The following is a 25541-nucleotide window of genomic DNA, read 5'->3' as shown; positions in this document are numbered from 1 at the left end:
ATTTATGTATTTTATTATCATATATCATTTATTAAAATGAATTTATCCCACTTTATAAGGCAGATATTCAACTAGGTTGTTTTTTATAATAAAAATAGCATCGACTCTAGTCAAAGACAGGGGTGTTGTACTATTTTGAAGGATCCACGAAAAACAATAATCAAAGATCCTCTAAATGACAGGAGCGCTCAGCTGGTTTTAAGAATTCCATGCAAAAATGCCATTCAGATATTATGTAAGTGTTTTTAAGGACCTACTTCAAATGCTGATCAAAGATCATATATTTTATGTATAAAAAATGATAGTGAAAAGGCAAAAACAAGAAGAATGAATTAGTAAAGACAACTTTATTGACTTTTCCAGACAGAAAATTACAAAAAAAAAAAACAAACTTGTTTGTGTTTTCCCACCTCCTGCTGTCACATAATAGATCCTTAAAGATACATATACGTACTGTACAGTATTATTCTCATTTGCATTTTTATAAGTTAGCATGGAGTTATTTCACAAGATTTCAATTCTTCTATAAAATACACGGCAAGCCTCATGCTTTATGAGGATGATTTATCGTCCACCCCGACTGCCTTCTTATCTGGTGTTTAGCCTGCGTGGGACGGTGGCATTGTAATGCTGCTACATCCTTTTTGTGTCCCCGAAAAAAAAAACAACTCACTAATCTCATAAAATCTCCCGCAAACATGCGGCGTACAAAACCAGCCGTCGCACCTTTTAGCCACTAAAGTGCATGAATTGTTAAAAAAAAAAGTCAAAACAAAACAAGTAAGAAAAAAAGCAACACACGTTCACCTTGTACATATGTCTCTTATTTGATTTATATTATAATCATCATGAAAAAATGTCTTTAAAAATCTCTTACTAACCATCTTGTTGTAATCTAACAAAAAAAGACTGAAGGACACAGATTAACATCACAAATAAAACTATTAAAACGAAACTGCACCAGGAGGAGGTGGAAAAAAAAGGGATTGAAAACGTAGAAAACTCCAACACACGTCACGGGACTTCATCTTTTATGATTATCAACAACATTGCTGATTGTCCTTTATGGCATTCAGAACGCTCAAAACGGACACTTAATGGTAGTCGGTAGTCTCCATCTTGCCGCACTTTAGGTACTAAGTGTTCTTAGTTGTCGTTTGAGGGCACGAGTGCAGACACTTCCAGGTAGTACACTCGGTGGCCACCAAACATTTACAAACTTAAAAAGCAGAGAAGAAGAAGTGGGGATTTGGGAGAGTACTACACTGTCAACGTGAGCCCACTCAGGAACCAAGTACACAGTATACAGAGTATACAGAGTATACAGAGTATACTGCATTCAAGTGTGCAGTGGTGGGAAAAAGTGTTTCCCCCATTTTTTAGATGTTTGTCACATGTTTCATGATTAATATCCATCCATTTTCTACCGTTTATCATCACGAGGGTGTGTGGGGGGGGGGGGTGCTGGAGCCTATCCCAGCAGTATTCCCTGGTCTGGTGGCCAGCCAATCCCAGAGCACATATAGACAAACAAGCATTCCCACCCACATTCATACCTATGGACAATTTGGAGTCGCTAATTAACCTAGCATGTTTTTGGAATGGGAGCGGGGGGCGGGTGCTGGAGCCTATCCCAGCAGTCTTCCGTGGTCTGGTGGCCAGCCAATCACAGAGCACATATAGACAAACAAGCATTCCCACCCACATTCATACCTATGGACAATTTGGAGTCGCTAATTAACCTAGCATGTTTTTGGAATGGGGGCGGGGGGGGGGGGGGGGGTACTCGGAGAAAAGCCACCCACGTACGGGGAGAACATGCAGAGACTACTACACCTTTCCAACCTTAAAAAAAACGAGAGGAAGATGATTTGGGAGCGCACTACACTGTCAAAATAGAAAGTACAATAAGTATGCAGTGGACCGAGTACACTTACTGAAGTACTCCATTGGAGACCAAGCTCATAAGTGCAGTAAATGCCGGAGGAAATGGTAAGTTAGCCTCCTAAAAGGTCACCAAGGAGTGGGACTACTAAACTTTTCCAGGGAATAATGGATTTGTGACAGCACTGGAGTGTGGAAAATGTGTGCACTCGGGAAGTAAGTGCGCAGTGTACATCGTATCCAAGTGTACTGACTGGCTTCAGTACTTTGCAGCATCAGTGAGGTCCTTTTGATGTCCCGGTATTTACAAAAGGCGCTCCGGGATTCCCTACTGCACCTGGAAAATGTTAATCTTGCTGGTATTTTTCAGCGTCTGTCGCCGGTTGCAGAACCAAACGCGGACCACCTCGCGGTCGTAGTTGAGCTCCTTGGCGATCTCGGTGATCTCCTGGCCGGTGGGCAGCGAGTTCTTCTCGAAGTAGGAGTTGAGCACCTCGATGGCTTGGGGCGTGAAACTGGTGCGCCGCTTGCGCTTCTTGGACGGCTCGCCGCCCACAAACTCCATCAGGTTCTGCTGGCCCTTCTGGTTCCAGTGCTCCGCCTCGGCCAGCCACTTCTCCAGCACCGGCTTCAGCTTCTGGGCGCTCTTGGGGGTGATGTCCAGCTTTTCGAACCTATGGTGGGGCACAGGGGTTAGTCCTAGAAAATATGCCCTGTCCCTGGTCCCCCAGACCACGTGGCCTAATGGATAAGGCGTCTGACTTCGGATCAGAAGATTGAGGGTTCGAGTCCCTTCGTGGTCATTGTTCTTTCAATAATGCTGAATGACAACAGGTCACCAACAAGCGGCCCAACATTTGCAACTGGTCCCTTCACGCCGTCATGTGTACTATTTCATTTGAAATTACAGATTACAGATCAGATTCCAATTGAGTGCATCCCATAATCAGTTCCCAGTTCCACATGTCCAAAAGGAGTAGGAAGAAGCAAAGCTTATTAAATCCTACCCCTCCATCTGGTACTTTTACAATCACTAACTGTTACATTTGTTCACTTCCTGCTTTCCTAATATGGTTTAATAATGAAATATCACCTTGTACTTTGGTACGTGACAAAAAAATAAAAATAAAAAAAACATATTATTATTTTTTATTGTAATAATAATAATAATAATTATTATTATTATATGGAAAAAAATATTATTTTTTCATTATTATTTTGTCACGTACCAAAGTACAAGGTGATAATAATAATAATAATTATTATTATTATTAATAATAATAATTATTATTATTATTATTAGTGTCAACTCACCTAATAATAATAATAATAATTATTATTATTATTATCACCTTGTACTTTGGTACGTGACAAAATAATAATGAAAAAATAATAATTATTATTAATAATAATTAGTTATAATAATAATAATTATTATTATTACAATAAACATTAAAATAAATAATGTTTTTTTTATTTTTTTGTCACGTACCAAAGTACAAGGTGATATTTGAATATAAATATATTGGATTTTTGGGATTTTGTTGATTTATTTCATTTTGTATGATCTCATATCTTGCATCTGTTATTTATGTTATATAATTGGCACCAAAAGTCACTCTTACGTCAGCAAAGATGGTGTACAGTCGAGATACTAAATAAAATATCATAAATTCTAATAAATCCAACCACAATAGACCACTTACATTGCTTACATCACTTAAAAATATACATTACATTACATAACACCACAAATGAAATTAATCCAAGATTATATATTCTGAAATAATAATAATAATTCATGCTGTGACTTATGACACTTAATAGTGTAAATGTATAATATTTGTTTCACCATACATACATATCTGTCATAATGCATCTGAAATATTAGTATTCTAAATATTTGTCATTTATTTAATTGTGTATGATATATTTTTATCTCATATCATCAGTGCCAAAAGTCACTCTTTTAAAAAACAAACATGATTTAATATATAATATCATATAATGATCAAATAGAGCACATATTTGTATGAAAAATACAGTTTAATTCCACATTTCAGCAAGCATTTTATTCTGGTGTATACGTATGTCTACGTATGTCTACGTATGTCTACGTATGTCAAGGTGCTTTAGAGTAGTCAGTGTACAGCTTGTATAGCAGTGCGGAATGAGTGGACACAGCCATGGTGGTGGAAACATCTGGCAACACAAGCGAGCACGTCATGATTCAACGTGAGCGTCATTGCCCCTCATCTAGCCCCGCCTTCATCCTCTCGGGCAAGGAACGGAGCAGAGCTTCACGGGTTGCGTCGGAGGCGGGACTCTTCTTTGGGCGACCCCGGCGAGGCCTGTTGCGAGTGGAGCCCGTCCTGGAAAAGCGCTGCACCACCTTGGCCACCGTGCTGCAGCTCAGTTCCAGGGTGGAGGCGATCTTCTTATAGCCTAGGCCATCTTTGTGCAGAGCAACAATTCTATTTCTTAAATCCTCAGAGAGTTCTTTGCCATGAGGAACCCTGTTGGACATCCAGGGGCCAGTGTGAGAATGGGAGCCAGAAACACCACACTTCTTCATCACAGCTCTCTTCCGCTATACCGCTATGCAAGCTGGACACGGACTACTCTAAGCGTCTCCGCGGGGCGGTTGCCGAGATGCGAGGCGTGCGCTCGCTGTACTGTCAACTCACCTGCAAATGGCCGACTGGCTGTAGGCGGGGCCTTCCGTGGCGGTCAGAGCCTGCCCCACTTGCGTCTGCGTGAGCCCCAGCGACAGCCGGCGGATCTTGAAGTTCTTGGCGAACTCTCGTATCTCCTCCAGATTGATGCCCTCCTCCCCGCTGGGGGCCAGATGGGGCTCTGCAGGAAGGAGGGGGTGTTAAAAATAAAGCGGCGGGGGATCAGAGGAGAGGACGTACGGTACGTACTGCTGACCAGCTGCCCCACTTTGGCCATGTCGGCACAGGTCACGGGGGCCGCGGAGGGCGGCGTGGTGGCGCTCTTGAGCGGTGACGGCTGCGGGGCGATGATGACGGGCGACTGGCTGGCAGCTGAGAGCTAAGGGCGAGGGAACCAAATAAATCGGTCACCGTCTTTGAAAAGACTGAACCGTAAAAGCAGCGTGTCTACCTGGGGGGTGGCTTTGGAAGCTGCAGGCGGGGCGGCGGCTTTGGGGAGCACCGCCGCGGAGGCGGCCAGGGCGGCGGCAGTGGCGGCGCCGTTCCCCACCGCCGCGATGATCTGGCCCTGCGTGTTCAGGAGCAGCTGTGGCGTGACGGTCTGGACCTGCAGACCCTGGAGGGGCAGGGCGGGGGTGGCGGCCCCCCCGGCCAGGGAGGCCGGGTTCACCAGAAGAGGGAGCGTTCCGATCACCTGGGAAAGATGGGATAGTTTTAGTTTTTTTACATGATTTATTAAATATACAATATAATATAATGTAACATAATAGAATCAAATAGAATAAAATTGAATATATTAATAGTCAAATGCTAGATTAGATTAAATTAGATAAAATAAACAATAATAATGAAATTAAAAACACATTCTAAATAATACTAAAATATATATATATATATCATTTTGGCTATTTGATTATTTTGACTTTATTATTGGAACATTACAGCCTCATTTATGTTACAACTCTTTTCTTTAGTAGTTCAACTTTATACCAACAATGTACTTATACTTATTTTCCCTCATAATAATATATCATTCTCTTCATATTTGGACTTTGTTCTTTTAAAACTATTGCAGTTTTTTTTCTGATGCTGCTTTCTATCCAGCAGAGGGCGCTGTTTCACAAAGTCATTCACTCCACATTTCCCAGCAGGAAGAAGCTTTGACTAAAAGCTAAAAACTAAAAGCTTTTACTTAAAAAAAAATTTAAAAAAAGCATAAATAAAAAAAAAAAAGCCAGTTGAGGTGGTTAAGGCATCGAGTCCGGATTCTGAAAATCAGACGCTCTTAAATTAATTTTCTAATGCTCATGACCACTAAAAAACCTAAAAAATGTTATATTCAAAAATGTTATGGAACATTTACAGGAAAAAAGTTGCGATGGTAGGAACATTTTAAAAACAGGAGCCGAGTTGTTAGCATGCTAGCACTGCTAACATGCTAAGGTTAACGTTCCAACACCTAGCATCATAGTGTCTACCTATGAAAATGGCAAAAAAAGGCAACTACTGACATTAGCATGCTAGAAATGCTACATCCCAAGCACATTTCCATTTCATCAAAGTCTACGTAAGAAACACAACCACGAAGGGACTCGAACCCTCAATCTTCTGATCCGAAGTCAGACGCCTTATCCATTAGGCCACGTGGTCCTCTTCTACAAGCTCATCTCCTTTTATGCTTTTCCATAGGATGACGATGCAAGGGACTCTCAAACACCTCAAGCGGCTCCTCCGCATGTGAAGGAGGAACGGTTCTCCTCAGAGATCCTCCTCCTGATTCTAAGGAGCAGATGCAGTCCTCTTGAGAAAAGTTCCATGATGACCATGCCCAAGCACATTCTCATACGTCACTACTAAAGAAACCCAACCGCGTAGGGACTCAAACCCTTAATCTTCTGATCTGAAGTCAGGCACCTCATCCATTTCCTCTCCATGTCAAGAAGATAGGAATCCGAAGATAGGGACGGGTGGCGTACTACGACGTGCCAGTCCAACCGTTTCCGGTGAACATTGGCCTGCACCAAGGCTGCCCCCTTTGTTACCCATTCTGGCGTCGAGGGGGTCCGGTTTGTGGGCCTTAGGGTCTCATCTCGGCTATTTGAGGTTGATGTGGTCTTGATGGCCTCTTCTGGCTGTGACCTTCAGCGTTTACTGGGACGGTTCGCATCTGAGAGTCAGGCTTCTGACTCACCAGAAGAGACAGGGGGAGGAGCTCAGTCATTGGGAGGGGCTCCGAGTCCTCCAGTTTTCACGATGTGGACCTCGCTGGGAAAGGTTCAGACACTGCTGCCTTTGCCATTAGGCCATGCATTCCTTTAATAAAGGTCAAGTTCCAGATTTCTAAAAATCATCATTTCAACAAAAGCTATTAAAGAAACTCAACCGCGAAGGGACTTGAACCCTCAATCTTCTGATCCGAAGTCAGACGCCTTATCCATTAGGCCACACGGTCACCTGAGCAGCACCATGTTTGTTCTTCATTGCAAACCCAGACGGTGTACTCGAAGCATTTGGTGCCCATCTTTTGAAAGCATTTGATGGCGACATCCAGCAGAGGGCGCTGTTTCACAAGGTCATTCCCTCCACATTTCCCAGCAGGAAGAAGCTTTGAGGAGGTGTGATCCAGGGAGTACAATACTGTATACCCAAAGTATGTCCTTAAAAAAGCATGCTAAATCCCAAGCACATTTTCTTCAAAGTCTATTTAAGAAACACAACCACGAAGGGACTCGAACCCTCAATCTTCTGATCCGAAGTCAGACGCCTTATCCATTAGGCCACGTGGTCCTCTTCTATGAATTGATTTCCTTTTATGCTTTTCCATAGGATGAGGACACAAGGGATGCTCAAACACCTCAAGTGGCTCCTCTGCATGTGAAGGAGGAACGGTTCTCCTCTGAGATCCTCATCCTGATTCTAAGGAGCAGATGCAGTTCTCCGAAAAATCCCAAATTCAAAACATATCCTTGCAAATCAAGTACGGATGCACAAGAATCACAACCACAAAGGGAATCCAACCCAAAACTTGGATAATCAAATGACGTTAAAGAAACACGACCACAAAGGGACTCAAACCCTCGACCTTCAGCTTCCAAATCAGACGCCTTATCCGTTAGACCACGCTGTCCTCTGACGGAGCTTTCACAAGTTGATTTCCTTTTTTGTGTTTCCATAGACCGAGTTTACGAGGAATTAGGGAAAACCAGACACTCTTAAATAAACACAACCATGACTATGCTACTATGCTAATGTTAGCATGCTAGTATGCAATGTGGACCAGTTTCCCAGAACACCGACATAACGAGATAAACGTCAAGTTGCCAGATTTGTCTTCGCTGTCCACAATACGACCGTGTACTAAGTACTTCTGTATACGTTGTAACTTCATCATACAGGAGCTTAATATTGCAACCATGTGACCTATTGTGATGCCTTCTGGCCAGCAAATAACAAATGCTAACAACCGCCAAGGAATTGGACTGTGGTCTATGATGCTTTGGGATTAGCGTCTTAGTTCTAAAGTCAAGACACATTCTTCCATTTTTCCCTATGTGGCCCCTGCTAGGAAACCCCAGTTGTTTTTATGGGTGCATCCATAATTTTTCATCATTTGAGATGACAAGACAAGCGTGAATCTCCTGTACTGTCGACCCTCCCCTGTCCGTCATCCATATGAAACCCACAGACCAACCTGTCCCTGAGCCGTGGTCAGGATCTGGCTGGTGATGCCGGCCATGTTGGACATGGTGCTGGTGATAATGGGGGAGGAGGTGAGTGAACTGAGGAACTGGGTCTGAGCTCCGAGCGAGGTGGCGCTGATCTGCGGGAGCGAGAAGGTAGAAGTTTTTAAAAAAGCAACGGGGGAAGTCGGTGAATCTGAGACCGGGGCGTCCTTACAAGTGCGGGGTTGATGGACAGCCCCGCCGTCTGGAGCGCCGCCACGGATAGGTTAGCGGCGGCGGTGGGAGTCGGCGCGGAGGCCTGAGCTGCCGCCGCCGCCACCGATGTCGCCATCTCCTGAGCGGCAGGAGCGTTGACGGCCGACGTGGGCGGCGGCTGCTGCAAGGTGGTCTGCACGGGCTGCATGGAAGCTGCCGGAGACTGGAACACCCCCTGCGTGCTGGTCTGCAGCTGAGGATGGACCGAGTTGAGAACTGTTGCAGCTGGGGGGGACAAGAAGACAACCATTGGACGCCGTTCATGACATCATCCATGTACTGGTTCCAGTGTGTCCATTGTTTGATAATATCTTTAGTCCTATACTGTGGCCACTGGAACCCGGGCCAAACTAAAGGTGGACTCTGAACCCCGGGGGCCACACATATTGGGCATCCAATCCAATCCACTTTATTTATATAGCACATTTTATAAACAGAGTTTCCAAAGTGCTACACAGGCTAGTAAAAATAAAAATGGCTCACCTTGAAGGCCCGCAAAGGGCAGCTTGAGGAGGTTCCCGGGCTGCGTGGTGGCGGCGGCGAGCCCGGACAGAGTGGCCACGTTGGTCGTGGGCAGGGTGAGGACGGCCAGACCCCCCTGGCCGCCGATGGGGATGAGCAGGGGCTGGCCTAGGGAGCCCGTCTGGGCCAACATACCGGCGGTCATCAGCGTGGCCAAACTCTCCTGGGACAGAACCTGTTTGGTCAAACAGCAGACTCGTGTTATGTCATATTAAATATTCATATAGAATATGAACATATAGACCTGTCACCGACAATTGTGCTACAAATTATCGGCAATAATGGATATTATCACATCGGATACAAAGTCATACCTGCGGGCAACCTTGGACAGCGACAGCGGCCGCTGGCGGCGGCGCCGGCAGGGACACGCTGATGGGCACAGTTGGTGCAACCGTCTGAGCGGCGGGCGGCGGAACCTCCGCGGGCGCCGCCTGGTCGTCCCGTGGGTGGCTTCCCTCGGGTGGAGCCCCTCCCTCGTCCGCTTTGCCTTCACTTCTCTTCCCTTCTGGTACCGATGAAGACGACGCATCCACTTCCACCTCCAACACGCGTATCGTCTCCTGGCCGGACATCACGATGACCTGGACAACAACAGCCGGGGAAAGAAAAAAAAAAAAGAACTTTTGGTTGATTCTACTTTTCTTTTAGTGGTTAATTTTACGAAAAACAAACTAATTAACTAGAAGACTGCTTGTGTTGCGTTCGAGAGACGCAGGAGAGTAGGAAATATCCCATTGAATAGTCTAAGCTACTACAGTGGAACCTCTAAAGGCAAACTTTATTCCTTCTGTGTAGCATTCTTATTGGTGCTGAAAGGGTTTTTTGGTTTTTCTTTGGCTTTTTTGCTTTTTCGTGGTGTGTGATTCCACCACAGGAAGGAACTAGAAATGTGAGGGTTTCTAAAGGTTGGCTGCGGCTGCTTGTTTTTTACTGGCCGAGGGCAATTGTTCATTATTATTTTTAATAATTGAATTTAATAAAAGACGCAATTTTATGAGAAACAAACATAACAAATAAAGATATAATATCGTTTTTTTTTTAAAAAGAATAAAGTCAAAATTCTATGAGAATAAAGTTGCATCCTAATGAGAAAAAAAGTCAGAATTTTTCAAAAATAATCTGGGAATATTATGAGGGATAAACCACAGAGGGGAAATATGACAGCAAAATACATAATTTTTTTTAAAGTAATAATTTCACATGAAAGAAACAAAACAGCAAAAAAAATGGAATTTGGGTCAGAACTACAAGAACAATTAAAAAAAGCATAAATAAAAACAGCTGTAATTGATAAAAATAAATTCATATTAACAGAAAAAAGTGGTATTCTAACGAGAAAAATAAGAGAAATAATACATAATATTAACAAATATGTGTAATATTAGGAGGAAAAAGTATTTGAAAAATTAGGTTGCCTTGCCAAAAAGTTGCAATGTTATGAGAATAAGGTTAAAATATTATGGGAATAAAGTAATAAGTACAAGAATATGAGAATTATGAGAATAATTTAAAAATGTATCAATTTAGGATGCAGTTGAAATATGAATGAAATTGTTTTTTAAAAGTCATAATATGAGAAGACCAAAACACAATATGTTGTAATTGTAATATTATGCGACTAAAGTCCTAATATTGTGAAAAAAATACAAAAATATTTAAGAAGGAAGTTTAAATATTATTAATATCCCAAAGCTGGAATTCCTTCTTAGTTTGCCAGCAGATTTGGCAAAGAAGAGAAAAATGTGATGCCAACCATAGAACAGGAAGTAGCACGCACACAACTCTGTCTCGGCTGCTCAGCACAACATGGGGGACAAAATGTGGAACGCACGGTAACAAAAATGTCACTGTGACGCAGCTGACTTACTTTTACACTTGTAAAAAATACATTATAAAAATAATGAGCCTGTAGGGTTAGTCGATGTGTTGACCCTGGAACAGATGAACAATTCCAGTCAAAGGTTGGACTTTGGAGGTTCCTCTGTATTTTTGAAAAAGGCTACTTGTGTCCAACTAACAGATACTTTACTCCTCTACATCACATGACAACATCTACTGAGTGATGGCGGACGGCATGCACGTGAAAGTGAGAGGACAGGACGGGCCGGGCCGGGCCGGAGGGTGAAAGGACGCGTACCTGGTGGCCTCCCGCAGGGAATGTCAAAGGGCAGGATTTGAAATGGGCTGAAAAAAGACGTCTGCGCTCAGACAGTGAATGGCTAAGGAGGACAGAGAAGCCCAGCAACGTTAAAACACACCCTTCACCAAAAACACGCAGGCAGCAGCACAAGCCATGTTTTCCTTCACGGAACACAGCGGACACACACACATACACAACATACACAACATGCGACATGAATGTGGGTCCTCACCAATGACAACAATTGGGCCAGCGCCCCCCCTTGACTGACACTGGACCAGCCCAGTGCTTCAAACAAAACACTTTTGGAATTGACTTGGCTTTTTGCTTAAATACAGCAATGTTCTTCTCTCATATAGATGATCTCTGACTAACTCATATAGAGTTTCTTTCACAAGCGTAGATCCTTAAAAACAGCGGTGCTCCTGCCTTATAGAAGATTTTTGACTGGTGTTTTTGCAGCAGATTACTAATGACAGCCTCCCTTTCATATGTTTGACTTGGGTTTTTGCCGTAGATCCTTAAAACTGCAGTGCTCCTGTCATGTAAGGACTTTTATATGAGTATTTTATCTGTAGATTCTTAAATACAGCAGTGCTCCAGTCATATATAAGATATTTCACTTGTGTTTTTGCAAAAGATCCTCAAAAATTGCAGTGATTCTGCTACAGAGAATATCTTTGACTGGCGTTTTTGTAGCAGGTTTCTAAAAACAGCATTCCTGTCATAGAGAGGATCTTTGACAGTAGTTCTTTAAAAACTCTCCTATAGAGGAGCTTTCATGAGCACTCACAAACAGCACTCGCAAATTACGTAAATCTTTGACTGACGTTTTTTTCTATAATATAGAAAATCTTGTTTTTTTGTAATATGTTTTTAAAAACAGCATTGCATTCCAGTTAAAAGTTGGACATTTATCCATTATTTTGCGGTATATCATTGTAAAAGAGCAGTGCTCTCCTATATAGAAGACTTTTGCCTAGCATTATTGTCGCAGGTCTTAAAAAAAAAAAAAAAAAAAAAAAAACAGAAGCACACTCCTGTCACAAAGAGGATCTTTGACTAGTGTTTTTGTGAAGGATCCTCGACTACTGTTTTTGCAGTAACTTCTTAAAAACAGCCCCCGCGGGTGCCTTGTCTGAGCCAGGGATCACAGGGGATACAGAGCAAGGAATCAAACTTGAGGACTTCAGATTACAGGGCGCATTCGGTTCCTTTTGCGCACAGCAGAATCAATGAGCAGCACTTTAGTAGCATCCATCCAGCCGTCATCGTATGCTAAGGACGTTAGCATGACTTCATGGATAAGTAAGCCTACTGCCTGCTGGAGGGCCGCTGAGCAAAAAGAAAGGCCTCTTGAAATAAAACTGCGCCAGCTACAAACGAGCGAGCTGGAAATTTGACCAATGTGTTTATCTTCAGCAAATAGGCAAAGCTAGCACGACGGTGCTGTTGCAATGTGAGTGTCACGTTAGCACTGTAGCATCACATAGCTGTGATAGTCGCTAACGTTTGTCACTACGTTGTACGTCAAACATGGCAGCCATTACGTCGGACAAATGCAGAATTAGCTAGCTTACAGGCGTGGCCAAACAGCTCATTAGCATTAAAGCTACAGACACACATCTGGGCGACATTTTCGATAACACACGTCCAAACAAACATGGGATGTATGCTACAAAAATAGCTAACCGCTAGTTTTTACATGTCATCTGTTTGCTTCCTTTGGTTGACTTTCCCCAAAAGTTCCAAGGTGAGTTACCTGCTCGTTGACGGTAAGAGGCGGGGCATCTCTGGCAGGAAGGTCCTGGGACTTCATGGCGCCACAAAAAACTGCAACACACCAGCATTTTATTGCAAAGACCGGTAGCAGGCGGACTTTTATTTTTTTGTTGGTGGTTATTTATGGAACAGACTATTTGAAGAGGCCCATAAACAGGCCCCACTGTGTTGCACTTTGGCTGCAGAGGACATCATTGAGGGAGGGGGGGGGGGGGTGGGGGTGGGGGCACATCGAAACATTGCACATGAGGAAAATGCAAAAACCGAGCCGCCTAAAATGAGACACATGATGATAGACAAGCCGCTGTGAAAACTTAATGGTCCCCCCAGCAGCCACCACTCACAGCCAGTCTGGTCGGTCACTTTAGGACACCGGTATTATGTATTTCTGTCTGTTTATCATAAATATATAAATTATGCTAATTGCGAGCATTGCATATTAACCCCAACTCATTTCCTGTCGCAGTTCGGCCGCTGCCAGCAAGGACGAAGCGACAGGAGTCGTCTTTTCTTGCACACTTGTCTCCCCAAAATAGTCTTCCGTCGCCCAACTTACCTCGCCCAGGTGAACCCCCGCGGAAAAAATCCCAAGAGTGTGACAGTTTGTGTCAGGCACACCTAATTAAAAATTCATCTCAGCTCCCAGACAGGCGCAGTGGCCGCACACACAAAAGCCATTTGCATGGCTAAGAAGGAGGGCTGCGATGTGTGTGCTTTTTGGGGGGTCTGGCCGCTCTCCGCCGGGCTCGCCGCGAAGGCAACACGGAAAAAAAGCCTCCGGGAACCCCACCAGCGCCCATGTGAGGAGCAAAGTCGGCGGGAATCGCCACAAATGAGCCCTTTTCGCCACTACGTCATGAACATAATTTATGCAAGAAAAAAATCTTGCATTGAAAAATGTCTGCCGCGACTTGAGAGGCGCCGAGGCGCTCTTAAAGGGACAGTGCACCAAATAGCGCCAGGCTTTTAACCGGGATTATAATAATGTATTACTGTACAGTACTAGGGAGAGGACAAAAATACACGGAGGGTTAGCTGAGGATAAAGGTCATAGTAATACTTGTCAACAATACAAACATTATTTATTTATTTTAATTCAATGTTACACGAGGGCGGGATCAGCCGTAAACCGTTTCATTTTAGCAATAATATATTATATGAATATGTATTACAGTATATATACTGTGTTATCATTATTTGGAGTATTTGTACTACTTTGTTGTAGTACGCAGATTCCTTAGATGCCTTGCATAGTTTGTGCAGGTTTTTTACGACTAAATGCAAGCATTAGTAGTAGCAATACACATACACAAATACACATATTTAAGAAATATATACATTCTAAAGATATATGAGAGTAGTAGGAGTAGTAGCGAGAATCCTTGCTGGAGTTATAGTATTTCAACATTTCAATGCTTGACAGAACTTCATTTTATAAAGCATTTTTAGTAGTGGTACTTGTTGTGGTACACGGGCTCTTTAAGATATTATTGTAGTTGGGGGATGAACAATGAAGTGCCTATTTTGGAAATATTACTTTTAAATAAAACATTTTTATTAGTAGTGGTGGTAATAGTAGCAGTGGTATTCTGTTGTGGTTCACGGACTCTTTAGATGTCTCGTTGTTGTTTCAGAAATACATTTTTATATAGAAAGTATTATTAGTAGTAATAGTAGCAGTAGTCGAAGTACTTGTGGTAAAAAAAAGAGTTTGTGAATTCTATACGTTTAACAATACTACGTTTACTAATACTACGTTTATAAAGCATTGTAATAATACTTAGTATTACCGCGTATCACTCGTCACCGCCACCAACCACCGGTAGGGGGCGCGCAAACCGACATCGAGCAGCTTGCTCGAGCGTCGAGCAAGAGCCCATGACGTCAGCACTTCCACAACAACAAGAAGCAGCAGGAAAAACAAGGAAGTGAAACACTGCGAGCGTAATCTGTTTTTGTTATAGCGACGCCGCGACGAGACGCCAACAGCCACCAGTTATAATCTGATATACGACAAACTGCTAACCGGGCCGCAACAATGAACAACAAAGGTATTTTTTCCCGGATATTTGAAAAATAATAATAATAGTCAGTTTCTCGTATGTATGCGTCGCTAAGGCTAAAGCTAACGACGCCTACCGTTGTTGTTTGTGGACATCCGAGGCGGGCTGCATGCCAATAAACAGACGCGGTCTGTACAATAACGCAGCACAGGTCGACTTTAGGTGGCTTTAAATGTCAAATGTGTCGACGGTGTAATAACAATCTTTCTACCCTACCGTCACCTCCGCCGCCATTTGTCGTTAGATTATGTCATATTGGCTACGGGCAGTCCACCACCAAAACAAGCTAGCTTCGGTCTATTTTGCCACAGTCCACCAAGGATCTTCAGTTTGAATGGATGTTTTCATCAGATATTTAATAATAGGACCTGATGAATACATAACGGGTCTGTCGAAGGAGGGGGCTCAAACTATGCTTGTTTACGCTTGTGGGAATTTCGACAAACGCTCGATAAAATTGCATTTATAACATTACATTCCCAGTTTATTCTCATATTGCTTACGTATGTGCTTGAATTTTAGTTTTTCCAACCAAAAATGCATTACTGGATGTTACCATTCTATTTTCCCCGTGGTAATAATATATATTTTTTGTTAATACTACGACTTTATGGTCGTAAAGCGGGGTGCTGTGTTTAAGGCCGTGTGGGAATTTTCACTAACAATTGCTGTTCTGATTTTTGACTTTTCCCTCCCACCAAATGTGACTAATTTCTGACATTTTATTACAGTTTGTTGTCATATTGTCACCAATACTGCAATTTTATTGTCGTAAATGGTGAGATAATTTTGACAATAAATCAGTCAATTAGGTGGGCAACTATTGTTCTGGTTTGGGGACTTTGGATAGCAAATAAAATGTATTATTCGTGTATGTTACAGCTTTTTTCCTGTAATATTAACCCTTTTGAATTTAAAAAAACTACCTAGTTTTTAGTAATGTTCAGATGTGACAGACAGACGGAATTCTTTATTAATCCCTTTGGGATTCCCTCAGGGAAATTGGCCTGTGATGATGTGTGATGTGTTCCGCAACCAAGACTAATTCGTATTTAGTGTGTTCTAAAAGTCCTTGTTATGTTGCAGGTTCCTATCCTCAGCAGAGTGTGTACCCTCAGCAGAACACTGCGCCCGTTTACCCTCCTGCTATGCAAATGTCTCCTCAGGCGCCTCCTTACACGGACACGCCCCCCGCCTACTCTGAGGTAACTACGGCGACACGGAAAGCTACCCACCTCGGGAGCGTGCTAGTGACGTCGTCTTCTTCTTCTTCTTCCCTGTGCAGATCTACCAGCCCAGATACGTGCTTCCACCTCAGGTGACCGGCCAGATGCCTCAGATGTCGTCCCCTTACGTGGGCACGCAGGTCTACATGCCCATGCAGCCGCAGATGCCCGTGGGCCACATGGGACAGAACGTCCCCTTGGCTTACTATCCCATGGGGGCCGTGTACCCGCCGGGGTCCACGGTGATGGTGGAGGGCGGCTTCGACTCGGGCGCTCGCTTCACGGCCGGCACCAGCGTGTCCATCCCGGTGAGTGGACGCTGAAAAAAACTAAGAGAGCTTTTACATTTGGCAAATTCAATTGTTGCTGTCCAACAGCATTTTATGCGGATGCTTTTTTTCCCCCCCGTTTAATTGTTTGCCTTTCCCCTCCCCAGCCACCACCTCCCGGGCACCCCCCCAACGCGGCCCAGCTAGCAGCCATGCAGGGCGCCAACGTGGTCATGACGCAGCGAAAGAGCAACTTCTTCCTGGGCGGCTCCGGCGCAGGTTACACCATCTGGTAACGGCAGCTGATCCCCGCACACCTAAAATCGTCTACACCCCCCCCCCTCTCCCCACCCACCTCCTGTCAATCACATCCGTCCCCTCCCTTCCTCGTTAGGCTGCTTGGCCACAATACTGACATCACCTAATGGAATGTAATGTTTTCAAGCCCTTGTGAAAGGTACAGTACTCCACTTGTGACCTTGCGATCGAATGACGAGCGCTAGCATTTAACGCTGTAGAGTCCGTCCCGTAGACCCCCCCTCTCATTGCTGTGCTGTTATTTCAAACCATTCCAGTACAGTACTAGCAAAGTATCTAAGGTTTTTTTGTTTTTGTTTTCTTTTTAGTGGCACAAGGGTAGATTACCACGCTGGTTAGGACACAATAAGGCCACCAAGGAGTCAAATATTCTGTAGGTTTACCATTTGACTCCAAAAACGGGGGGCACTTTGATACATTTTGTATGTTAAAGATGCCCAAGTACATCCGATCGTGCAATCTGAATAAAACAGCATTTCAAAATGAGCTATGAGACAAAAGCGGTGCACTTTGGACACCCCCGGCCAAGCAATGTCTACCTGTAGAACACTAAAGCCACACTACTGTAGATAACTTAGCTGCTTATTGGTCAAAGTGAAGCGCAGTCCAGAGTTTGGGGGGGAAATCCCCACTTTTTTTTTGTGTAGTAAATTTCTCGATGTGTAGTAGTTCCATGTGTACTAGTATGATGATCACAAGAAGTCCTCAAAAGAAAAAAAACAATGCATCTCGGATGCCTTTAGCTAGATTGAACTTGTCTTTTGCACAGTGTCGTTAAACAAAATAGAACTAAAATTTGGAGGAAAAAACTGAATTAGAGACTTGAATGCACTTGCAGCCAAAGTGGTTTACTGTACCTTGTTGGGCAACTTGTAGTTTTAAACTTATAGTCAAGTGCCAAAGAGCACGGTTAATGAAAACAAACTTAAAAAAAAAAAAGTTACAACGTTTAGTAAATCCAAATATTGAGCGGAGTGGAAAGGGCTGGTTGGTGTACCATTTTTACAGCTTTGTGTTTTCCTTCTGTTCTGCTGTCGGATACCCAGAGTTTATACACTATGTTTTATATCCTGTATCGTATGATTATGGCATTTACCTGAGAAAATTGGCCCCTTTTCCGATCGTTTTTCCAAATGTTCCCTGGTTTCTTCGCCCGCCTTTTATTCGGCAACTCCAGCGACGCTCTCGCATTTGATCCCGCGACCGCCAGTCGAACCAAAGCTCAGACGCACTTGTGTTTGGTTGTGATGCTTTGCAATTAGAAAAGCAAACATATCAATTAGTAGTTTATCTGCAATTGTTAAAGAAAAATTGCTAGTTTGAGACCCGTTTTCGCACCTTTTGTACTGATTTAATTAAAAGATGCACTGCTAAGCTAACATGGCGAACTGTAGGCCATGTTTTTTGTGTGGACGCTCGTGATGACGATGTCTACCAGGAGAAAAAAAAGCTGTGAAATAGTCTGCTGTCTGTGCGCTGATTCGACAACGTTCAGATGACGTTTGTAAACGTTTACTGATAGAACTAAAATGTTTAACCTAAGTCTTTTCAATCGCGCGTACCGCGAAACACGAGATTACAGAAAGGTATGGCAACAATGTCGTCGAGCGGGAACGTCAAATTCCCGGAAGTGTCACCAAGATGTCCGTTCGTCGCGACACGTGACTGCCGTTAACCAATAAACTGCATTTGTGCCCTTAAAAAAGCGGCGAAAACTAACAATGTCTCGTAATATCTTATCGAATAATTCTTTTTAGCTCGACAACGTTACGGGCACAGTTTATTTGCTTTTATACCATATCGTCTTGGAAAATATTTGGTTAAACAGTGATAATTACTTAAATCCACTAAATCACTACATCCCGGAAGTAGTGTCACTTAGCTACCGACTGTCTACGATGATTGGGTCAAACGGAGCACGTGACAAGACTTGGCCAACCAGCACCCTGCACCGTCACGAAACGTAAGCTATCGCTTGAACTCGGAACTATTTGGTATTGTAGCGTATTTCTCACAAGACATTAAGTTTGAATGGCCGAAACTTTGTTTGGGCCACTCGCATACAGAAAGGCAAAATCTCGAAAGTGAGTAGTGGTTCCCTTTGTTCCCGGAGTTGTCCAAACGAAGCGCGTGACTTGGCTTAGCCAATCACTACGCTTCGTTCGTGTGCCGAGTGCTGCGTTCAAGGTAATGTAGGAATATACTAACAGAAATTGCACTTCCACGCCAATACATACTCGGTTTCATTTTTTTGTGTGTAGGTTAACTAAGAAGTAATATTTGAACTCAATGTACTTAAAATAAATGAATACAGACACATTTTTGTTACTTTCTCAACAAAGTGAATGAAATGTAAAAAATGTTTTAACCGTGTTCCTTATTTATCGATGTGAACTTGGAGGTCCAGTTGGTTTTCTTGTTTTGTAAAAATGTATTCATTTTACATAAGAAGCCTCGGTGGGGTGGTTGTCTGTGTGGTCACTGGGTATCCGACTAACTGCATTCACTTTTGGCTGCTGTGGCCACCAGAAGAACCCTGGCGGCTACTAATGATGCTGATGATGCAGTTGCCGTGGAAACCGTGCTGCTATCCAGGCCAAGTTCCTGAGAAAAAAAAAACGGGGCCACAGCTTCCAAAACATGACCGATGTTGTTTTGTTTTTTTTTTTCTCCCCCCTCACCGCCATCGCTTCATCACGTGTGCCGATGGTGCCAGCAATATGAAGTACTTCTTGTACGAGTGCAGCATTAAGACGCCAACCACAGCCAGACGAGACTTTCTCAGTTGAAGGATTACGGACATTCATAGTTCAGGGATTCTATTTCCGATGTTTGTACAAAAAAAAAAAAAAGAAGAAACGCAGCGTGAAAAGCGACGGACTTATGCACACGTTCTTGTCTTTTAAGAAGACTAAAGAGTGTCAATGACTTGTCCGGCGGGGAACGTTGAGAACTTAGGTGCACTTAACTTTTTTATACTAAACTTAAGATTTAAAAAAAATGTAAGTTTAGAATAAAGGTTATTTTGGACATTTGAGACATTTGTTGTTTAAATTTATCCACGTATGTAATGTATTAAAATGAGGCATACCGCTAAATAAAGGACATTTGGGTTCTTTTGTAACATGATGAGAGCATGAGTGTCTTTTTTTGAATTATTATTTTTATATCGATTTTACACTAAAAATGCACGGTGGTGGACAGACATCATGCAATTTATCATACGGTATTATTGCTGCCCAGGTATCCACAAATTTCCTATTATATTTAAAAAATGTTTTACTTTATCTGAATAATGAATTGTTTTAGTGTGTGGTTCAGGTGAAAAGAAAACCCCAGTCAGTTTATTTATAATATTTATTTGGAAATATATATTAATTTTTTAAAATTGAATTTTTTTTTAGTGCATTTTGCTTTGACATGCAGCTATACTAGAATCATTTATAAATTATTTCTATAATAATTTAAAACAATGTAATCAGTTTAAAGTGTAAAAGTAGCATTCCAAAATGCAGCTTCTAAATTACACTTTTTTTTTTATTTCTCCAAACCTACATGACCCTTGGTTATGAAGCCATTTGTAAAATTGTGGGACTCCAGCAAACCACAGTGAGAGCAGCACAAATCATGAACCTTCCCGTGAGTGGCCGGCCAACCAAAATAACCCCAAGAGCGCTGCCACGACTCATTTGAGAGGTCACAAAAGACCCCACAACAACAACAACCAAAAAAAAACACAGGCCGAAAACTACTCCAGGCTACCCAGCATACCTTGCGGTTGAAATACTGTATGCAGGGATTTGTTTGTATGGCCACATGGTGTCGTAGGTAGTGTACTTTGTGTTGATGTACTACAGACGCCATATGACGAAGCGTGCAACAATAGCGCTACGGTTTCCATGTTAAAGGTTTAAAAAATAATAATTGGGAAATGTCCAGTGGGCCGGATTAGGATGCTTGGCGGACCTGATGTGGCTCACGGGCTGCAGTTGGCCCACCCCTGTATATGTTAAACGAATCACATAGGAAATATCATTTGTAAACCATTTGGACTAACTGTCTAAAATAATATTCACTTTTAAACATTTCTTACAGCGTACACGGCAGCTTAACATCTATTTATTTACATTCCGGCTGCGGAGTGATTAGCGCACAGGCCACACAGCTAGGAGACCCGAGTTTGATTCCACCCGCTGTGTGGAGTTTGCATGTTCTCCCCGTGCATGCGTGGGTTTTCTCCGGGTACTCTGGTTTCCTCCCACATTCCAAAAACATGCTAGGTTAATTAGCCACTCCAAATTGTCCATAGGTATGAATGTGAGTGTGAATGGTTGTTTGTCTATATGTGTCCAGGGAAGACTGCTGGGATAGGCTCCAGCACCCCCCCCCCCCATAAAAGGTTCTTCAGCCCCCGGAGAATGCAACATTCTTGGTTCCTGTTATGCTGAAGGTGCTTTTGTTGTCCAAAACACCAGAAAGAGAAGAAGTACAGAAGACGTTTTTATTGCCTTCCATGGTTCCTGTCAAACATGGGGGGGGGAGGCGGGGCTTGAGCACGTCACATGATGTAACACTAATGAGCCTTAAAAAGCAAATGTAAAACCCGTAACAGCTAAAAAGGAGCAGAAGGGGGCGCCACCCTGAGCGCCCCAAGAGGAGTTGATAAAAATATTGGCACACCGCTAGCCACACGTCACGTCATCATTGATGATCGTCAAGAACGGTAGAAAAGGCCACCACACTTCCCGTAATACAACAATCTTTGGGATCCGCCACGCTTCCTTCACAGTCAAATAAAGTATTCCTTCTTCGCGCCGGCAGCCTGGGGTCTGCGCTCCCCGTCTTCGTCGTCGTCGTCATCCGGGTCCTGGCCGGGGGCCGGCTCCCCCGTGGTGCGGTAGTCGCCCTTGTTGTGGCACATGTAGCAGTAGAGCAGGAAGGCCAGCATCACCACCGTCAGCAGGATCAGCGTCACCACCACTGGCAACCCCAAAACAACCATCACACCAAGCCTCCGGCGGCTCAAAGTGGACACTCGCTTCAGTAGAGGATCTTTGACCGGCTTTTTTTGCAGTCACTCGTATATATATATATAAAACATCTTTGACTAGTGCGTTTCTTTACACTACGTTCTTAAAACCCATATCACAGCTCTGTCGTATAGAGGATCTTTGACTAGCATTACTTTAAAGTAGTAGCAAAGCAATAAGTTCATAAAGGATCTTTGACCAACTTTTTTTTTTGCTGGAGGCCCTTGAAACCATCAGAGCTGTCCTGTTATATCGAGAAACATTTTGGGCAATAGGTCTGTTAAATCAACATGATCTTCACGGCGTAGGATCTTTGATTACCGTCATTGACTATTGACTACTGCAGAGCATTCCTCATATAGAGAATCTTTGACTAAGGTTTTTTTTGGCAGTAGGTCCTTAAAAACTGCAGCACGCTCTTCACATTTTAGGATCTTTGATTAACATTTACTATAGGTCCAAATAAACAACAGAGCGGTACTGTCATATAGAGGATCTTTGACTAACATTTTTAGCAATAGGTCCTGAAAACAAGCAGCACGCTCTTCACATTTTAGGATCTTTGATTAACAATATTTACTATAGGTCCAAAACACAGCAGAGAACTCCTCATATAGAGGATCTTTGACTAACATTTTTAGCAGTAGTTCCTGAAAAACAGCAGCACGCTCTTCACATTTTAGGATCTTTGATTAACAACATTTACTATTAGGTCCAATAAAACAGCAGAGAACTTCTGCCATATATAGGATCTTTGATTAAGATCTTTGACTATAGTTTAAAAAAACAGCAGAGAACTCCTGCCATATATAGGATCTTTGATTAAAGTCTGACTATAGTTAAAAAAACAGCAGAGAACTCCTGCCATATATAGGATCTTTGATTAAAGTCTGACTATAGTTTAAAAAAACAGCAGAGAACTCCTGCCATATATAGGATCTTTGATTAAAGTCTGACTATAGTTTTAAAAAACAGAAGAGAACTCCTGCCATATTTAGGATCTTTGATTAAGATCTTTGACTATAGTTTTAAAAAACAGCAGAGAACTCCTGCCATATATAGGATCTTTGATTAAAGTCTGACTATAGTTTAAAAAAAACAGCAGAGAACTCCTGCCATATATAGGATCTTTGATTAAGGTATTTGACTATAGCTTACAAAAAACAGCAGAGAACTCCTGCCATATATAGGATCTTTGATTAAGGTCTTTGACTATAGTTAAAAAAAAACAGCAGAGAACTCCTGCCATATATAGGATCTTTGATTAAGGTCTTTGACTTGCATATTGCCAGTAGGTTCTTAAAGCAACAGCGCGGTCCTGTCAGAGTATTTTTGATTTTTTTCAGTATGTCCTTAAACAGCAGCATGTTCTTCATATTTTAGGATCTTTGATTAAGATGACTGAAAGATGGAAAAGTTTGCTATCCGGCTTTAAGACGATAAAAGTAAGCAATACGCTTACCTGCAACAACTGTGGTGTCCACTGTTCCTGTCGGCGAGGCTGCAGTTCCTAGAAAACATCAGAAAACAAAAATATAAGTGGTTATTCTACACTAGGGTGTCCAAAGTGTGACGCGGGGGCCGTAATAGCCCAAAAAGGCTAAATATTACGAGAAAATGCGAAATGCTTCTAACTTTTCTTGGCCTGAAACTCACCGTTCACGATGGCGTGTGTAGGTTCAGGCTCCATGTCGGCAGCTGAAAGATAACCCAAAAAAAGCAGCTTGTTTAGCTACATTCCTGCGGCATAGCTCATGATTAGCGCCTAAAAAAACCTCCAAAGTGGGTTAATGATATAAGGGTTAAAGTTAGGAACACTTATTTCACATGTCCGCAGTCAAAACAGTGAAGTTGGGTCACATTTAAGTCAGAAGTGTCAACTTGTAGGCAACAAGCGAACAGGAAGTGTGGATAACGTCACTTCCGCTTGCTAGCTCGGAGCTTTCTTTATTTAAATGTCTCTTCCGAGACGGTTCTGGATTCTTTAGTATCCGCTTCTGACGGATAGCGACCATGACACAGATACAGATGAACTTTAAAAGGCTTCGAAAAAGGCAAATAAGCTAAATTAGCATCGGACAAAGTAGCCTACCCACCTGGCGCGTGCCGCAAACAAACAAGCGAGTACTCGGCTGTGTCGCTCGAGCTGGAAAAAACTTTCAAAAGAGTAAAAAAACACGGCAAAAAGTGACGATAGCTCCCGTCAACGTGTTCAAATGTCACTAAAGTGTGACAAAAACCGCGGTCGAATCGGCGTATGAACAATTAGTGACGTCTCAACGCCTTTTCCATGCCCGGCGACAATAAACGCACGCACCAGCGTCTTCGGCCACGCCCTTTTTCCCTGTGCGCAAAGATCGTCTGTGAAGAAGCGCGCCACTACGAACTTCAAATAGGGAAGCCGCTGCATACGTTCACGTAGCGTAGACAAGCTATGTCTTTTTTGTCACGTGACTGTTCGTGCTGAAGAACGCCCACTCTCAACACAAATACAGTACTTTAATTATATTTACTCACAATACAAGCAACTTACTACAACTTCTCTGGTAGTAGTACAGATTTTTTTGGTTGTTATGCAAATACTCGTAACAGTATGGCTCCAAAATATTCTAATCAAGTAGAAGTACTTTACTTTTATTTTTTTCCTCAAGTACAAGTGTAACAAACTTCTACGCAAGTAAAAAAGAACTTGATTTCAAATGCAGTCAAAGGTGTAATGAGTACTACAATATTGTACTCATGTAAAATTACAGTCACTGTGCTGAAAACTGCTCAAGTACATGTCAAAGTACACGTCCAAAAATGTACTCAAGGAAAATTCATTTTTAAAAAATCTGTGAAAATGTACTCAAAGTAAAAGTTACATGTTACTACAAGTGAAATGAGTACTACGATACAGTACTCAGGTAAAATTACAGCTACCCTGCTGAAAACTGTGCTCAAGTACATGTCAAAGTACAAGTCGAAAAATGTACTCAAGTGAGAAAACTACGGTAATTTAAAATGTACTCAAGAGTAGTAGAGACTAGTTACTACAGATGAAATGAGTACTACAATATTGTACTGGTGTACAATTACAGCTACTGTGCTGAAAACTGCTCAAGTACATGTCAAAGTACACGTTGAAAATGTACTTAAGAGTAAAAGGGATTAGTTACTACAGGTGGACTGAGTACTACAATATCATACTGGTGTAAAACGACAGCTACTGTGCTGAAAACTGCTCAAGTACATGTCAAAGTACAAGTAAAAAATGTATTCAAGAGTAAAAAAGACTAGTTACTACAGATGAAATGAGTACTACAACATTGTACTGGTGTACAATTACTGCTACTGTGCTGAAAACTGCTCAAGTACATGTCAAAGTACGCGTCGAAAATGTACTCAAGAGTAAAAAAAGACTAGTTACTACAGATGAAATGAGTACTACAATATTGTACTGGTTTACAATTACAGCTACTGTGCTGAAAACTTCTCAAGTACATGTCAAAGTACACATCAAAAATGTACTCAAGAGTAAAAGAGACTAGTTACCACAGGCGGACTCAGTACTACAATATCATACAGGTGTAAAACGACAGCTACTGTGCTGAAAACTGCTCAAGTACATGTCAAAGTACAAGTCAAAAATGTACTCAAGAGTAAAAAAGACTAGTTACTCCAGATTAAATGAGTACTACAATATTGTACT

The 25541-nt window shown here is 42.5% G+C and overlaps 3 protein-coding genes and 4 non-coding genes across 13 annotated transcripts; 2 read left to right on the top strand and 5 right to left on the bottom strand.

Annotated features, from left to right (window-relative positions):
* Window positions 1-346: 346 nt before the first annotated feature.
* Window positions 347-16637, bottom strand: pou6f1 (POU class 6 homeobox 1). Of its 7 annotated transcripts, none has more exons than XM_058051722.1 (11): window positions 16243-16637; window positions 12925-12995; window positions 11160-11241; window positions 9334-9603; window positions 8981-9194; window positions 8457-8722; window positions 8251-8379; window positions 5011-5253; window positions 4809-4938; window positions 4572-4740; window positions 347-2558 (listed from the first exon to the last, which is right to left on the bottom strand). In XM_058051722.1, exons 2-11 carry the CDS (start codon window positions 12951-12953, stop codon window positions 2213-2215), a joined length of 1878 nt encoding a protein of 625 aa, XP_057907705.1. In that variant the 5' UTR covers window positions 12954-12995; window positions 16243-16637; the 3' UTR covers window positions 347-2212. The 7 variants fall into 7 exon arrangements, with proteins under 7 accessions (XP_057907705.1, XP_057907704.1, XP_057907703.1 ...); XM_058051721.1 differs by lacking the exon at window positions 16243-16637 and adding an exon at window positions 15224-15241; XM_058051720.1 differs by lacking the exon at window positions 16243-16637 and adding an exon at window positions 13501-13947.
* Window positions 2615-2687, top strand: trnar-ucg (transfer RNA arginine (anticodon UCG)). Its single transcript has one exon. It is a non-coding gene; the product is annotated as a tRNA-Arg (tRNA).
* On the bottom strand, window positions 6137-6209 carry trnar-ucg (transfer RNA arginine (anticodon UCG)). Its single transcript has one exon. It is a non-coding gene; the product is annotated as a tRNA-Arg (tRNA).
* On the bottom strand, window positions 6939-7011 carry trnar-ucg (transfer RNA arginine (anticodon UCG)). The gene has a single exon. It is a non-coding gene; the product is annotated as a tRNA-Arg (tRNA).
* trnar-ucg (transfer RNA arginine (anticodon UCG)) lies at window positions 7274-7346 on the bottom strand. The gene has a single exon. It is a non-coding gene; the product is annotated as a tRNA-Arg (tRNA).
* dazap2 (DAZ associated protein 2) lies at window positions 14827-19949 on the top strand. The gene is made up of 4 exons (XM_058051729.1): window positions 14827-14995; window positions 16094-16212; window positions 16293-16541; window positions 16670-19949. Exons 1-4 carry the CDS (start codon window positions 14983-14985, stop codon window positions 16796-16798), a joined length of 510 nt encoding a protein of 169 aa, XP_057907712.1. The 5' UTR covers window positions 14827-14982; the 3' UTR covers window positions 16799-19949.
* A 1358-nt stretch (window positions 19950-21307) lies between these two features.
* Window positions 21308-24180, bottom strand: LOC131104492 (small cell adhesion glycoprotein-like). Its single transcript, XM_058051730.1, has 4 exons — window positions 23947-24180; window positions 23507-23548; window positions 23313-23360; window positions 21308-21800 (listed from the first exon to the last, which is right to left on the bottom strand). The coding sequence occupies exons 2-4, from the start codon at window positions 23538-23540 to the stop codon at window positions 21610-21612; spliced, it is 273 nt and encodes a 90-aa protein (XP_057907713.1). The 5' UTR covers window positions 23541-23548; window positions 23947-24180; the 3' UTR covers window positions 21308-21609.
* Between the last annotated feature and the right edge of the window lie 1361 nt (window positions 24181-25541).

Source organism: Doryrhamphus excisus, chromosome 16 (assembly GCF_030265055.1).
Source record: "Doryrhamphus excisus isolate RoL2022-K1 chromosome 16, RoL_Dexc_1.0, whole genome shotgun sequence".
NCBI lineage: Eukaryota > Metazoa > Chordata > Actinopteri > Syngnathiformes > Syngnathidae > Doryrhamphus > Doryrhamphus excisus.
Note: the sequence above shows the minus strand (reverse complement) of the source record. Positions and strands in the feature narration are given on the sequence as shown.

Bases quoted from the DNA above. Each gene is read 5' to 3' on its own strand.
- LOC131104492 (XM_058051730.1), bottom strand. From the start codon at position 23,540: ATGGAGCCTGAACCTACACACGCCATCGTGAACG. The intron at 23,361-23,506 runs GTGAGTTTCAGG...GATGTTTTCTAG, and splicing joins TACACACGCCATCGTGAACG to GAACTGCAGCCTCGCCGACA. The intron at 21,801-23,312 runs GTAAGCGTATTG...TGGGGTTGCCAG, and splicing joins GGACACCACAGTTGTTGCAG to TGGTGGTGACGCTGATCCTG.
- dazap2 (XM_058051729.1), top strand. The intron at 16,213-16,292 runs GTAACTACGGCG...TTCCCTGTGCAG, and splicing joins CGCCCCCCGCCTACTCTGAG to ATCTACCAGCCCAGATACGT. The intron at 16,542-16,669 runs GTGAGTGGACGC...TCCCCTCCCCAG, and splicing joins GCACCAGCGTGTCCATCCCG to CCACCACCTCCCGGGCACCC.
- pou6f1 (XM_058051722.1), bottom strand. From the start codon at position 12,953: ATGCCCCGCCTCTTACCGTCAACGAGCAG. The intron at 9,195-9,333 runs GTATGACTTTGT...TTGACCAAACAG, and splicing joins CTGTCCAAGGTTGCCCGCAG to GTTCTGTCCCAGGAGAGTTT. The intron at 8,380-8,456 runs GTAAGGACGCCC...TCGCTCCCGCAG, and splicing joins TGTCCATCAACCCCGCACTT to ATCAGCGCCACCTCGCTCGG.